This window comes from Pristis pectinata, chromosome 30 (genome assembly GCF_009764475.1).
Source record: "Pristis pectinata isolate sPriPec2 chromosome 30, sPriPec2.1.pri, whole genome shotgun sequence".
NCBI lineage: Eukaryota > Metazoa > Chordata > Chondrichthyes > Rhinopristiformes > Pristidae > Pristis > Pristis pectinata.
Genome location: NC_067434.1, coordinates 4,063,821 through 4,081,079, shown reverse-complemented (window position 1 = coordinate 4,081,079; position 17,259 = coordinate 4,063,821). Strand labels below are relative to the sequence as shown.

Here is a 17,259-nt window from a genome sequence, read left to right as displayed (position 1 = left end):
CTCCAGTGACATTTTGTGTTACTGTGCCGTGGTTTTTATGCACATCAGAAAGGACACATGATGACATCTAGCTCTGACAATGCAGCACATCCAGCACTGCACTGCAACATCGACCTAGACTGAGACCTGAAGAAAATGGAGTGACACTTCACCCCACCGTCTAACCCAGTGATAGCAATGGTCCCTCTGGGAACCTGAGGGTAAGTTATTTCTCCCTCCACACAGAGAGTGGTTGATATCTGGAACGTGCTGCCAGAGGAAGCGGTGGAATTAGATACAATCACCGTGTCTAAGAGGCATTTAGACAGACACTTGAATAGGCAAGGAATAGAAGGATACATCCCTAGTGTGGGCAAATGGGCAAAAAGGCCGGCATGGACGTGTTGGGCTGAAGGGCCTGTTTCTGTGCTGTAGGGCCAAGGTTGACAAATTTCGTGTGTATTTATATTTACTTAATCTGTTATATTAACCGTTAAGATTAAATGTAAAACCATTAAATATTGCAAGAAAATATACATTAATTAAACTAAAACATGAAAGCTGGCTGAACGTTAAATGCTTTCAATTTGACTTGGTTTAGGACTGACCTCTACTATGTTTTCAGCAACAGCCGTAAGGAACTGTAGAACTTTCCACGGAGGAGGAGGAATAAATCCACACCATCCAATAAAGGCAGTGGCCCATACACAACATTTATTGTGTACCATCCTATAAAATATTTAAATAGTTCAGAGCAGACATACACGTTCCAGCTGAGAGTTATGTACATGTGCTGATGGCAAACAAATAAGGGAGATGATTTCTTCTGCGACTTATATTTAAAATTGTGTTTGAGTGGGGAGAAAATAAGAAATGAATCAGGTAGTAAATGTATTTAAAATGCAGCCAGGTATGGGGTGACAATCAGTATCATTAGCTAATTGAACACAACACTACCTTTGACATGATGTATTTAAACAAAGCAATCTTATAAAAATTTAGCATGCAACCTTGATTTGAGACTGTCACCACAATCCTGTTTTTAAACTGGGCCATAGCTTGCATTGCATAAACAGAAACATATTAAAATGCCTGAAGCTCTTCCAGACTCAGGGGTCAGCACAGTATAAGCCAGTCGAATACTCACAATGCACTAAAAAGTATCCATTACATTTATGTAACCTTATAGATTACTGTCCTGTACATTAAATGTCTATATATTAAATATCTGCAAAATGAAAAACATGCATACACAAATTACACAGCTAAGCTTTACAGATTTGATATCAATCAAATGTCTTTCCGTTATGTACAAAATTCAATTAAAAGTACCTTTCAATTCATATTGTGTGTGGGCTATTAATTCAAAATGCATGACAAAACTTAAAAAGGGGCCTGAAAAGTCAACTTAACAGGTGCTGGGGCTCTACGGACTATTGTCTTTCTGGCTTAAATAGCTTTGGTTTCTTTTAAAGCAAGAAACGTTCCTACAAACTACGATGCAGCAACTATAACACAGGATCAATAATGTCTGCTGGAAGGAATCAACCTGAGGTCAGCATGTTACCAAGGCCCTGCCACCCAATAGATTCATTTTGGCATTTTATAAATTTAAAATACACCTTTTTACAGCCTCAGAGTTATTTGTTAAGACCATTCTACAATTTAAAAACTTGTCTTTAGTAGACATTATGAAACAATGTTCATCAATAAATAGTCAGCTCTTCAGCATTACTTAGGGTTTCTGTTCAAATTCTGATTGAAAGCAACTAAAGCTATTCAAGAAAGATTCTGCTTGTAAACTTAAGTGTTGAAGTCGATGGGTGTGAGATGCTATTCTAGACGTGATTTAGTGAAACCAGTACTGACTTTCCAAGGGTCCAGGAGTCTTGATTATATGCTGCATGCACATGAATCTTCATCTACCACAGGCCCTTCTTTCAAAAGCAGTTTGCCTTTACCATATCTGATCATTTAAAGTTCATCAAATTTGTTCAGCTGTTCAAAAACACATGGAAACTGGCCTTGGCCACTTCAGAAGCTGTGATTCAGGGATATCTCAGGCAATGTGAGTGTGTGAAGGGGGCATGGTCACTGGATGTTGCTGTTGCCAGTTCCATTGTTCTCATTGGTATTTGTTGTGTTAACTGAATTGATGCCATCTTGCTGGGGAGCGTCTTTCCTTGGAGGCATCCGCTCATTAATCCTGTCCAGGCCTTTCGCTTCTTCAAAACTGCAGATTTTGTGCTGTGGCGAGAATCCTCGGATTGCTTAATAAAACGCAGAGTAAATGAGTTAGGTAATGGAAATGACATTATAGAAAACAAATGTGCAATAAAATGCCCAAAACTGCTAGAGATGCCGGCCAGTTGTGAAGTGTCCTGCTTATCATTAGCTTGAAAATGTTTGCTACAAGCTCACCAACATAAAAAATGCCAACTAGCACTGTTCTACAGTGCTGCAAAGAAACGTGGCACTGAATGTCTGATGAAGAAACTCGAGAGAGTCCATGAATCCCAAAAAAGCAATCCAAGGATAATCAGGAATAGTCCTAGTGTATATGATGGTTAGATTTCCCTACCTACATTATTGTCAGGTTCCCTGCAGTGTAATAGCATGTGATGCTCCCCGTAATGTATTTAATGAGGATCCCCTGTAGCATATAGTGATTTAGAGAGGTCCCCTGTAGCATACTGGTATGAGGGGAACCTTACTTTGACCAGTACAGCATAGAACCTCACTTCCACCAGTAACAGAACCTCACTTATACCAGAGTGCTGCTGAGTGTGCTGACTCAGCCCTGTTTGGTAAAGGGGGACCTCACATTGCCAAGTTTGTCAGATAGCTTTTTGAGATGAGTGTGTTCCACAGTTGTGTACTGGTGAATGTGTCATTTCCCCACAGCACACTAGTCTGACTGAGGGTTCTGTACCTCACTTGACTCACTGAGATGCCTCTGTAGCCTGCTGGTCCAAGCCAGACACTCTGATCAATGTGAGGTTTGAAGACAGCATACTAGAGGTTCTCCTGCAACATATGTGAGCATGTTCCCTGTACTGGTTCAACTGCATTCACAGTGGTGCATTGGTCAGCACATTTCTCTAATGTTCCCTTATAGCACACAAGCCCCAGTTACTCCTGCACCATAATGGTATCAGTGAGGCCCCCTTGTAGTGCATTGGACCCAGAGAAGTTTCCCCTCTAGCATACTTATCTGAGGTCCTCTTGCTGTGCCTGCATGAGACTTCTTATAGTACACTGATCTAAATGAGGTCCTGTAGTGCACCCTGATCTAACTGACGTTACACTGTGGTGTAGAGGTCTACATTGTGCTCATCTATAATATACTAGACCACGAGTGGATCCCTTCCATATATAGATTTGTGAGGTTTCCCTGTAGCGTACTGCTCTATGTGAGATTCCTCTAATCTAAGGGTCCCCTGTTGTATAACTTTCTGAATGAGGATTTCCTGTAGTTCCCTGGTTTACATTAGTTTCCACTGGTCCAATGGAGTCTTCCAGATGACTCATTAGTCAGTATGATAAATGTGGAGTACAGGTCCAAGTGAAGCTCTCCTGTGAAATGCCAGTCAGAGTGAGCTTCCCTCTTTGGTTCTTTGAAGTCAGGTTCCAGTATTGGAACTGGCATGTGGAGACTGCCCCCATCAGACTGACCCACTGAGCCGTCCCTGTCTCAGGAGCATATGGCTTTATTCAAGGTTCCACTGTAGCAACTAACTGAAACATAATGGTCAGGCTAACTGAGGCAAAATGGTCTAACTGTGATTCCCCTGCAAGCTGGTGTGAGGCTTTCATGCAGCAGGCTAGACCAAGTGTGCATCTGCTGTAACTTACTAGTCTGCTGGGATTCTGGTGTTTTGTGCTGTATGGTTCTATGGTTCTAAGTGAGGAATCCCTGGTACACGGTGACAACAGGCTGCAAAGGCTGGAATCTGGAACAACAAACAGAACGCTGGAAGAACTCAGTGGGTCAAGCCGCATCTGGGGAGGCAAAATGTGCAAGTCGACACTTCCGGTCAGACCCTGCGTCAGTCCTGATGCTGCTTGATTTGCTGAATTCTTCCAACATCCTGTTTGTTGATTTAAGTAAGGTTTCACTGAATTGTTCTGGTCTATACAATATTCTCCTCTCACACGTTTGTCTCCGGGTGTTAACTCATAGTAGTCAACTACAACCGTCTGTAGTTGGTGGTCTGGATGAGGATGTCCTGTTGTATCCTGGTCTAATTGAGTTCCCTCCATATCATACTACTGCAAGTTAGTTTCACCTTGTACCAAGTGGTGCTTCTCTGAAGCATACTGCTCTCAATGTGGCTCCTGAGTAGTACCAGGCTACGTGGAGGGTCCACTGTAGTTACCCTTCAATCTACTGGTGTGAATGAGTTTATCCTGTACTGTATTGGTCTAAGTGACATTTCTTTGTAGTGTACTTGTCCAAGTGAAGATCAGTGAAGTCTATATCACAAGGATTCCTGTAGTGTTCTGCTTTTAGACTGTTCGGCTACAAGGGATCCTGACCTAGACCAATACTCATTACAACATCTCTGCTTTGTCTAGTACATTACTGCGGACCCACACTAGTGTCATACAGCACAGAAACGGCCCTTCAGCCCAGCATACCACTGCGGACCATGAGGCACCCGTCTATCCCAACCCCATTTACCAGCACTTTGTCCATAACCTTCTATACCTTGGTGATTTAAGTGCGCATCTAGATACTTTTTAAATGTTGCTACAGCACCTGCCCCCTCCACCTGCTCGGGCAGTGCGTTCCAAATCACAACCACCCTTCTGGGTGAAAACAAATTTCCTCAGATCTCCTTGAACTCCTCACCTTAAATCTATCCCTTCTAGTTTTAAATATCTCCTTTATGGTGAAAAGTTTTTCTCCATCCATCCCATCTCTGCCCCTCACAATTCTGCATACCTCTATCAGGTCCCCCCTCAGCCTCCTCTACTCCAAGGACAACAAACGCAGCCTATCCAGTCTCTCCTTGTAAATGAAATGTTCCATCCTGGCAAATCTCCTCTGCACCTTTTTCAATGCATTCACATCCTTCCAATAGTGTGGCAACCTCAGACAGCACACACTACTCCAGCTGTGGCTTAACCGATCTTATATAAAGCTGTACCACAACCTCCATGCTCCTACCATTCTATGCCTTGGCTAATGAAGGCAGGCACCACTCTTCTCACCTGAGCTGTCACCTTTAGGGATCTAGGGACTTGTACACCAAGATCCCTTAGTACTCGCTAGGGTTCTACCCTTCACGGTGTATGTCCTATCCTTGTAAGGTATCCAAGAACGCATCACCTTATTAGTAATTTGACTCATTAAATAAGAATCCACAATAATGCCTTAGTCAATGTGATGCTTTGTAGATTGTGCACATTGTCTAGGTGTGGTTCCACTGTACCACTCTGGTCTAGGTGTTTATCTCCTGTGTCTAAGTGAGGTTGCCCTCCAGCGTAGTGGTCTAAACTGAAGCTCCACTTAGCGTGCTTATCCAACTAATGCTTCCCTGAAGCACAGTCGTCTGTGTAAGGTTCCCCCACCCTGTTGGTCTAAGTGAGGTTTGTGTCATGTAATGAGCCCTATTATAGTGCAATTCATGGAATAATCTGGTGACTTTTAACAGAAAATTACCACGTTATTCATCTCTTGCGGTAAGTACGTTTTAAAGCACCGCAAATACAATTCCACCATTTTCATCATAATGCGAATAAAACCCGGAAGTGAACCCTCGGTGCAAGAAATATCTCCAGGGAAACTTAAGCATGTTTATTTTCCGGCATTTTTAATTGATTTTGTTTAGTTTCTCCTTTTTGCAATTTGACTTCTGTCTTTGTCTTTGAAACCAAATTTCCAACATGCACTAAACACAGCCTCGATGCGATTTCCCACTGCATGGGGCATACTGCGATTTATTTTATCACCTAATGTAGAATTCAGCAGAACAAGATTGGAAGCTTGTTGCTCCTCAATAAAAGATTTCTGCTGTGGAGAACTATGTTGGTGAGCTTGCTTTCAAATAGTATTGTTTAAAAGAAGCACTAAAAGATAGAAACCATTAGCTTTAATTGTTTACAGAATGCAGTCATATACAGTGACTAGCTCTATGACTGCTGCCTCAGTATGTTGCTTATGAACTGATAATACCAGAACATGTTGCTAACAGAGTTTTGGAATGATTTTAAGCTAAATGATAGATTTAACATTTTCCACCAAACAAATCATATTTAACAACTATAAACAGTATATGGCAAAACCAATATCATTCGCCAGAGGAAATAAAAGCATCCAAGTCAAATACAGGCCTGGTATCTTACTTGAAGAGTCAAACACCTTGTTATTTAACTAGAGGTTTTCATCAAATTTCAAGTTTGTAATCCATTATCATTAACCTTGCACAACCAGGCAGTTGATATTTGGCAAACTAGCTACAAGCACTAATCTACATTAAAGAGATGGACAACATTATCTTTCAGACTGTAAGCAAGCTGAAAGCCCATTTCATTACAGCTTTCATTTGGCAACACTTGTTGCATCTTATTTGGGATGGACATTGATTAGCATTTTTCATTTTGGTGTTCATTTGTCTGATTTCCTCAAACATAACAACATTTCTTCAAAAAAACAACTCATTTAACTGTACATTCAGAATTTAAGGAAGTGCACAAATTCAACCACCTTGCAACAGAAATTGGATTGACCTTTTCCCTTCCTTTTCTGTTGACAGAGTTTCTGATGTCACAGATGCTGCAATGTCCAAATAACGTGTTTCAGCTCAGCCACCCATAGGATCATTTCAAGACTCAATGTGAGCAGCTTGATCCTATTTTGTTTAAACAATCCATAATAATTTGGTGTACAGGTTGATGAAAGCCCAAAGACACCATTGAGGTTAGTTCAGAGGGAAACACAAGATGCTGTAATGAGACATCACTCTCAGCTCAATTATTATCGAGATGGTGGTGTACCACACTTTAAGATCTATATAAAAACATGCAAATGTTTCAGCGCTCATATGCAGTAACTTCAAACACTGGAATTACTTCACATGCAGGAAGCAAACTCTAAAAGCATGCGCCTTATAAAAGACAAAGCTGTTAATGGATACAGTACTGAATACCATCACACTTCCACAGAATTACCTCATATGGTAATATAGACAGTGAGTCCAATTATAAACCTAACTCACCTTTGCAAAGCAAAAAACACACATTATTCCTCAAGAATGTTCTATATTCACAATAAAATGAACGATAAACCAATTTCATTCCTGCTTGTGCAAGTTAAGATACACCCGATTAATCTGAGCCACACCCCCACCCCATCCTGCACCAAATATCTCTGATGCCATAACACCGGGCGTACCTTCATCAGCCTCAATTGCCTCAACTGTGGCTGTACAGAAGTGTGTAGTTGCATGCAAAATGAATGAGAAAGATGAGTAGCGTAGTATTTCATAAAAGTAGCAAAAAACTGAGCAGCATAACATATCATCTCCAGACAGAATTGTAATGGACTTCATATTCAGAACAGCAGCGTTATACACAATATTAAAACACAATAAAGAAAATAGTTACAATGCAAAAACTGTGCAATTTACTATTTGCTTAATCTACAGTTAATATTAAAATATTAGTGTAAAACAGCACAAAAATAGTTTACTTTAGATTTTCTTTCTAACATTATCACGATGTCAAGGAAAGGAAAATCAAAAATGGTTCAGACAAAATGTTATTCTGCTAGAAACATGTACCAAAGCAATGCTAATTTGAACAGTGTCAGCCTGTGCAGACTGCTGACCTAACATTAAGTAGCCTGAATTCAAAATGAAGAAGCAATCAAATGTTCAGAACCAGGGATTCCCAGCTTTGGAATTTTTTTAGTTCTTTTATTTCTCTGGTACCATTCGCAATCACAAGATGATCCAAATCCCATTCTAGCCAATTAACTAGTTAAAAAATGTTGCATTATTGCAATGTAGGAAACCTGGTAAACAACAAGCACCAACAGGAAGTGGTCAAACCCTGAGAATTTTTATCAAGATAGCATCACAGGTTATTTTATCAGCACTTGAAAATCACAGTCACAGAGCACATGATCAAGCCCTTCGGCTCATCACGTCCAAGTCAACCTTCTGTCCCCATCTAACTCTAAAACACAGTGATTGTATCCGATTCCGCCACCTCCCCTGGCAGTACCTTCCAGATATCAACCACTCTCTGTGTAAAAACTTTCCCCTCAAATCGTTTTTAAAACTCCTTCCACTCACTTTAAAAATGCCTCCTTGTTTTTGATACCCCTATCACGGGAAAAATGGAAACTGCACACAACACTCCATGCGGTTTAACCAGTGTTTGTGAAGTTGCAACATAATGTCCAAGCTGGTATATTCTATGCCCCAACCTATGTGCCTTCTTCTGCACCCTATCCACCCATATTGCCACTATCAGAGAACTATGGTCTTGAACCCCAAGGTCACTCTGATTGTCAATAATCCCAAGTGCCCTACCGTTTACTGTACATATCTTACCTCTAATTGACTTTCCAAAATGCATCACCTCACACTTGCTGGGATTAAATTCCATCTGATCTATATCCTGCTGCAGCCTTAGACAACCTTCCTTGCTATCCACAACATCACAAACTTTAGTGTCATCTGCAAACTTATTAATCATACCTCCTACATTCACATGCAAGTCATTAATATTTATCACAAACAACAAGGGTCCCAGCACCGATCCCTGTGGTACACCACTGGTCACAGACTTCCAATCAGAACGGCATCCTTCCACCACTGCCCTCTGCCTCCTATCACCAAGCCAATTTTGGATCCAATTAGCTAGCTTGCCTTAGATCCCATGTGCCTTAACCTCTTGGACCAGCCCACCATGCAGGACCTGGTCAAGTGCCTCAGTAAAGTCCATACAAGAATCCATATAGAAATTCTGATGTTTAACATTTTAACCCAAGATCGCTCTTCTCATACTGCAGCACTCTGCACTGCATGAATTGTCAATTTACATTTGGTGTTCAAAGTCACTGGAATCAGACTTGAACTATTTGACCCAGAGTGCTCCCCTCTGAACCATGGCTGTACGTCACCAGGAAGAACCACAGCTGTGAATATTAGGCAGGGTTAGCTTTAGGTTGTGCAGATCCCCAGCATCTGCAATTCTTTTTTGATTTACATTAGATTATGCTAATTTGGGCAAAGCCTCCAATTGAGTTCACAATATAACAAAGCACAAGTGTGAGGTGGATTGTACATTCATAGACAAGTCACATTCTTTTAAATCACTGGGGAACATTTCCTCTCTGGCCCAATTTTAAAAAAAAATCAACTTTTTCATTCATTAAAGTGAAATGTTAAACATACTCTATTTCAGGCACCTACAGTCCAATTAAAAGCTCCCCCTAACTCTACTGCATTAAATTGCATCAGACACAGCTTCAGAAGGGTCTCTATTTCATCCGGAACGACTGATTTTGTGTGCCAATGTCAACCCAGTCAGAGGTAAGCAGCAAATTGTGATCAAAACTGGAACTCGAAAGATAAATTGATACTGTTAAAACAAAATTAATTCCTCAAAGGGAATACTTAAAATGGGATTTCTCAAGAGGAGCCTGAAGTTGAACATTGACATTTTACTCTGAAGATCAATCTGGTATAGTCAGCTTGTAACCAAGCTAGTGGACAAAAAAGGTCTCAATTTCCAAGCACAAGATGCAAACTTACTTTTCTGTATTCCTTCCATCTCAAACCTGATTTTAAAACTTCAATTACTCCTTGTTTTCACTCATCTTCTCCTGGGCTGCAGTAGTTTTTCAGTGCTTCACCTAACTGGTCATTCTACACGAGAAACTCACACAGTTGTTGGCAGGCTAGTGCTCCCTGGAAGCATCACCATGGGTCCTCTCCCACCCACACTTCTAAGCTGGAAAATATTGATGAGCAGGAATCATGGAAACGAAATTTTGGTTTTTTTAATACAAGGTTTTGGGCCAATAGTTTTTCTTTGGCATTACTGAGCTCTTGACATCTGGCTATCATCTGCTAAATTGAAGTACACACCATCTGTTAGTATCTGCGGAACAGCCTCACGCAACCGAACAATATCATGTCATCTTAACTTTTTTTTTCCAGGACAAAAGGAAATGCACTGATTCAGTAAATTCTAAGACCCTGAACATCCCTGAGTACTCTGCAACACAGCAAATATATTCACCATTGTAAAGTAGGAAAAATTGAAGCCAATTTAGCAAGCTCCCAGAAAAAGTGATATGATCACAAGTTGACAATATTTCTAATGACGTTAGGTAATAGATAATCACAGGCAGGACACTTCAAGAGCCCTTTTGCTCTTGGAAACAGCGCCATAAAGTACAACTATAGAGGGTTAACAGGGCCTCAGTTTCAGGTTTCATCCAAAAGACGGGATGGTTCCTTGGACAGTTCATGAGTCTCTTAACAGTAGGACTGATTTCAAACTCAAGTCTCTGTAGTGTGGGATTTACCTTTTTAGTATGGCATGCCAGGAGGCTACTTGGACCGTCAAGTCTCTGTTGGTTTCCAGCAGAACAATCCCATTGGTCCCATTCACCCTTTCATTTCTCTGTAACCTATTTTCTCCTACATACCCATCAACTCCACCCTGATTCCCCAACCATCAAACCATGCTCAGGGTAGCCAATTAACCTACCAACCAGCATGCCTCTGGGATGTGGGAAGAAACAAGAGCACCTGAGGAAAACCCAAGCAGTCACAGGGAGAATGTGAAAACCAGAGGTCAGGACCTCAAGAAGGTGGCATCCATCACTAAGGACCCTCACCTTCCAGGACATGCCCTCTTCTCGTTACTATCATCGGGGAGGAGGTACAAGAACCTGAAGACCTACACTCAACGATTCAGAAACAGCTTCTTCCCATCAGATTTCTGAATGGTCCATTAACCACCCCTCGTTATTCCTTTTGTTTTTGCACTATTTACTTACTTTGTAATTTATAGTCATTTTATGTCTTTGCACTGTATTGCTGCCGCAAGCACAACAAACTTCACGTCATCCAAGTCAGAGACAATAAATCTGATTCTGAGGATCTGGCCTGGATCACTGGAGCTGTGAGGAAACAGCACCAACTGCTGCACGATCTACTTCTGACTTCAAGGCTACCCAGCAAACCACAGCTGAACCAGAAAATAAGCATTTCCTCACTCATTCCTCTATCAGGATCAACATTTCAAAAGTCTGCCATTGGCTAAAGTGGTTTGGACATCTTATGAGCATGAGAGGTGCTGCATACATCCTTTCATTAGTTTTATAAAGCTTTGGTACAGGTTCACTTGCAGTACTTTGTCCAACTTCAGATCCCCTAGCCCAGGAAAGCCAAGATGATGCTGGAGGAAGATCAAAGGAGGACATCAATGGGTCAATGCTGCAACTGGAAAATATAACCTAAAAAGCAACTTTCTGCAATGATGAGTCTGATCTATGTGTTTAAATATTAGGAATGACATGGCCAGCATTAGAACAGATATGAATGGGGATGGGTAAAATTAGGGATCAATGACATTAGCTGAGGAAGTCACAGATGAAGGTGGTTCAGGAGATTTCCTTTTCCCCACAAAGAATGATTCAAGAGGTGGTGGGTCTTGCAGGATTCAGCTTGTTACTTGTACATCAAAGAAAGGTTTGCTCCTGAATTAGCTACCAGTTGCTCACATTTTGACACTTCCTCCATGTAGGAGCTTGTATTAGGATACAATCCACTAAATTATGAGCAAATGCATACAGGTTTGAATCAGACGCTGGAGACAGAAAATGCTGGAAATATTCAGCATGCCTGACAGCATCCATAGGCAAAGAAACAGAGCCAATGTTTCAGGTTGATGACTTTTCAGCAATAGAAAAGGTTAGAGATTGAAGGTCTCTTAAGTTGCAGGCAGAGGAGAGAGGTGGGAGAACAATGAGAATGTCTGCGATGAGGTGGAAACTAAGAGAGAATGAATGAGACAAAGGATGGTGATGGTGACTGACGGAGGGTCGCAGAGGCTTGTTGATAGCAGCTAATCTCTCTGGAAGAGATGTAAATGAAAGGAGATGAAGGAGGACAAAGGAAAGAGGAAAAACATACTGGAACTGTGAGATGAAGAACACTGCAGCTACTGGAAATGCTCATCAGGCAGCTTTAATGAAGAAAAACTGAGAATGTTAGAAATGGATCACATTACATCAGAAATGGCTCGATATCCAAAACTGTTGAATTTAATATTCTGATACAAGGGGTGTAACATTAAACTCAATTTTTGCCTCTGCACACATACAACCCGATCTGCTGAGTAGGTCCAATAACCTCTTTCATTATAGACTGTATGCTGCATTTCACAATGCCAACATGACTGTTTACTCACTACCGCACTCATCCATCTTCCTCTACTTGCACTCCTCTAGAGATCAGCTATGATTAAACAGCACTGATTTTTCTCTCTCTTAGGCAGCACCGAAAGCAACTGTGTCACCTGAACATTCTCGGTCTCCATCCTGGAAGGTCATCAACCTGAAATGTTAACTGTTTCTCCCTCCACTGATACAGCCTAACCTGTTGAAATCCCCAGCATTTTCTGTTTTGATTTGATCAGAGCTGGCCAGTTCTGCTCAAACTAGAAAGGGTGGTTATCCAAAATTGTTAAATGTAATGCCAAGTCTAGAGGGTGATAACATGCCAAGTCATAAAATTAAATGCTATTCCTCAAGCTTAAGTTGGGCTTCTTAGAACAGTGTAACAGGCCAAAGACAGCGGTCAGAGGAGCAGTGGGATGAAGAATTAAAATGAATGGTAACTGGAAGCTCAAGATCACCCCTACAGTCTGCACAGAAACGTTTATCAAAGTGGATCCCCAACCTTCATTTGGTTTGTACAATACAGAGGAGACCATGTAATGAGCACCAAATGCAGAAGAGCAAATTGGGAGCAATACAAGAGAATTGCTGGGATCCTGGATGGTGGGAAAGGAGAAGGTAAAAGGACAGGTGCTGTACTCCAGCCGTGAGAAGGAGAACAGGAGCTGGTGAAGATGAAAGAATGAACCAGGGAATTAGAGGGAATAATCCCCTTGGAACGCTAAATGAGCAGTGGCAGAAATGACAAAGGATGATCCAAAGACTGTGGAAGCAGGTGAGGTAGGGGAAGGGTAACCCTCTCTGGAGAACCAAGCAGCCCAATCCGCTTGTACATTATCCAATTTAATGTACAACGTTCTGTGCTCACGATGTGGTTTATTCCACACTGGAGAAACCAAATGTAGATTGAGTGACCACTTTGCAAAACAGTCTCCAAGGGTGCCTGAACATTCAGTTGCCTATCACAAATTCTCTATCCCATTCCCACTTGAATTTCTCTCTCTGTCTTTGCCTCTTGCACTGTTCCAATTATGTTCAACATGAACTCATCTTTCATCCAGGGATGCTATTGCCCTCAACATTGAATTCAACAATTTCATAGAACCAATCTTTCCAGTCTGTATCAGAATTGAGCAGGTTTCATGAATGGTTATCAACCTCTGATGTTAGGTCTGGTTTTCTCCCTCCACAGATGCTGCTGGACCTGCTAGGTAGTTCCAACATTCTCTTTTATTTTAGATTTCCAGCAACCATAAAGTTTTGTATCCAGCAGCTTCCAGCATTGTTTTTGTTTCCACTCTCCTCTGCCCTTGTTCACCTTTTTACATCTCCTCCAGTCAGATAAGCTACAAATAACAAGCCCTCTAAAGTGCCTTGACTACCCTCTCGCAGTTGACATTACCACTTTTTGTCTCATTCAGACATTCCCTTTGTACCGTCTGCCACTTCTATGCAACTTAAAATGTTCCATTTCTAACTTTTCCTAGCTCTGATAAAAGGCCATTGACCTGAAGCAAAACTTGCTTCTCTCTCCATAGATGCTGCCTAACCTGCTGAGTATTTCTAGCATTGTTTTTATTATAAATGACAAATCATTTTCCATGACCCTGAAAATTTCTCATTCTCAAGTAGACATCCATTCCCTTGCAAAAATTTGCAGAATCAGTTTCTATCAACTATTCAGCTGAAACCTTCAAAGTCCTGCCTACTGCAAATATATCCCAACTCACCTCTAGAGCTTTTGCCAAAGATAATGAATTCTAATCTCTAGCTAATGATCTACTTGCCAATCTATTCACATCTTTCATCATTCTGTAAAATCACAAATCAGCTCACGACTTAAGCTTCTCTGTCCAGCTTCTCGTAACTCGCGTCTGTCTTCTCTGGTAATTATACTCAGCACCCTTCACTTCCATTGAGTGCAGTGCTGAAAAGTAACCCAATTCAAGCCTAACCAGTAATTTATAATATTCTTACATAACGTTTGATTTTATGGTCTATTTAATTTAAGCCGCCAAGTAGGTCATACCACGTTGTATCCACCTTATCAACTTGTCCACTAACCTTTGATTTGTGTGTGTGTGTATAGACAGGAAGGTCTTTACACATTTCAAAATTGCACTGTGTATTATCTTTCCGTGCTATTTTCCCCAAAGTAAACTTCTTCAACAATACCAATGCAAGGATACACAAATTCAAAAGTCCCTTTTCCAACATGTAAAAGAAATTCCTATAAACAGAGGGTGTTAGAAGAGCCATGTGGCAACTATTTTCAAAAAGGAAATCACTGTTATCAAAAAGTGTTGGCACTGAATAGTTCAGTTTCAACGCTTTAGAAACAAAAGGTTTTATTTTCACATAATGGGAGAACAAGCTATTTATTGGATTAGTGTTTTCTTTAGGGTTTCCGCCATACACCTTTGTGTGGTGTACCAAGGAGTTATTGATAAATGAAAGTTGTTATTAACTGGAAAAAGCAAAGTATACCAGGGTTATAAATTACTTTTATTTATGGCATGGGGTGAGGTTAGTTTTTATTGTCTGTGCCTAAATGTTTTTGAGAAGATTGCACGATCTGCCCTCTTGAACCATTGCAGAAGCATTGTTTTAGACATGGAGCTCCAGGTGTTAGATCCAGCAATGATGAACAGCGATGTATTTTAAATCAGAATTGTATGCAATTTGGAGGGGAGCCTGCAGGTGGTGGCATTCCCTTGTGCCTGCTAGATTATATATTTATAAATAATATATATGAAATATAAGCTCAGCTGGCTTGCTGGAATCAGTAACTGCAGGTCTGAACTTTTACTAGCTTGTTCATTTCCCACTATGGGAATTATTAAGGCTGCAACTACAGATTTTGACACTGTCCAACAATAATATAAATCAACAAAACAACAAATGATGTTAACATCTTGGTGCCAATTCTTTTTCTTTGCATTTTTTCTACCAATTTTACAGAAGACATTAACTCTTTATTCAGGTAGATCTCCATGGGTGACAGTTATTTAACATACCCCATGTCACCAAAGGTCATGGGTGAACAAGAAATTTTGATTGGCAATCAACTGCATCATTTTACCTCAGGTTTTGCTCTTCTCCCTTTTTAAGTTGTTCAAAGGAAAACAAAGGGGCCAGTGATTTCTCAAATACTTTATGGTGAATGTTGTGTTGCCTATTTATAAATACCACCAGCACATTTTATTACCATCAAAACAGGGAAAAAGCTTAATTGCAGCTGGATTTCAGAACACGCTGTCTGAAAAGCAACTGAACCATGTCACAGTATCTTCTTAATCCTTATAAGGATAAAGAGACCCAGTGGATTCTACCTCCTCTATACTGCAACATAGAATCTAGAAGACAACAGAAAACAACTGCTGGTCTTTCCTTGATAGATGAGGAAGTGAGCTGCTGTAGTGCAAGGAGCCTCTAAGCTCAGCACATGAGCTGACACTTGTCCTCATATTCTAAAATATACAGTGCAATGTTCTGTCTTCAATTCTGTCCTCCAAGGTTAAAAAATTGACTATATTTCTAGTAATCCATAGTTAACAGGCATGTATTGAAAGGAATGTACTGTGCATCCAAGGTTTATTTCAAACTTCAAACAATGATCTGGAAAAAACAAATTTTCAGTCAATCCTCAAATGATGAATTTATAATAATCTTCAGATTAAGCAAACTAATGGTTGATCAAGTAAATTTTATGATAAAATAAACCAGACACTGTTGTAAACTACAATACTGAACTTGCCACATGCAGAATGGTATTGGCCTTCTTCTTTAAGGAAGAATGGGAATGTGTTGGAAGCAGTTCAGGATAGGTTTCATGAACTAATACCAAGAATGGGCAGGTTGCCTTATGAGGAAATGTTGAACAGGTTAGACTTCTACCCACTGGAGCTAGCTTAGAAGAGTAAGAGGGGATTTAACTGAACATACAAAGTCCTGAGCAGTACTGTCAGAATGGATGTGGCTATTTCCTCTTGTGGGAGAAGCTAGAATTAGGAGACACAGTTTTAAAATAAAGGGTTGCCCGTTTAAGAGGAAGATGGGAGAATTCTCTCTTTTAAAAAAATCAGAGGATCTTTGTAAGTTCTTTCTTCAGAGGGTGGGGGAAGGAAAGTCATAGTCACAGAGAAATACAATACAGAAACTAGCCCTTTGGCCCACCAAATCCACTCCAGCCATCAATTACCCATTTACACTAATCCTACGCTAATTCCATTTTTTATTCTCCTCACATTCTTATTATTCCCTCCAGATTCTACTAACCTACATACAGGGGCAATTTACAGCGGCCAATTAATCTACCAACCTGCACGTCTTTGGGATGTGGGAGCACCCAGAGGAAACCCAAAGCAGTCACAGGGAGAACATGCAAACTCCACAGAGACAGCAGCCAAGGTCAGGATTGAACCCAGGTCCCTGGAGTTATGAGGCAGCAGCTCTACCAGCTGCACCACTATGCTGCTCAGTCATTGAATATTTTTAGAGATAGATGGACACTTAATTCCCAAGGGATAAAGGTTATCACAGGTATGCAGGAACATATATATGAGATTACAATCAGACCAGCCATGATATTAAATGAGAGGCTGAGTGGCCTACTCCTGCTCCTAACTTGTACATTCATATAGTTATAAAAAGTGCAGAGGGGTGGGGGAAATGATAAGATTCTGAAATTTAGAAGGATTTAATGAAGGGAACCAGTGAGTATAAGAGCATGTCCAGAGCCCAGAGAGCAGTGGGGGAAATAGTAAATTGATGCTACAGGATTGATGATACAGGCTACCAATGTGGCTACAGGTTAAACAGGATAAACCTGTGAGGAGATTTGTTTGTGT

General features: G+C 40.7%; 1 protein-coding gene across 2 annotated transcripts in view; it reads right to left on the bottom strand.

The window, feature by feature from the left end:
• Positions 1-667: 667 nt before the first annotated feature.
• LOC127584642 (serine/threonine-protein phosphatase 2B catalytic subunit beta isoform) overlaps positions 668-17,259 on the bottom strand; it is a 90,732-nt gene continuing 74,140 nt past the window's right edge. Inside the window, exons 13-14 of one of the 2 annotated variants that reach the window (XM_052041475.1) lie at positions 7,379-7,408; positions 668-2,249 (exon numbers count right to left, since the gene is read on the bottom strand). In XM_052041475.1, coding sequence (XP_051897435.1) covers positions 2,071-2,249; positions 7,379-7,408 — 209 coding nt within the window. In that variant the 3' untranslated portion in view covers positions 668-2,070. The remainder of the gene's footprint in view (positions 2,250-7,378; positions 7,409-17,259) is intronic. The other variant, XM_052041476.1, reaches the window with a different exon arrangement.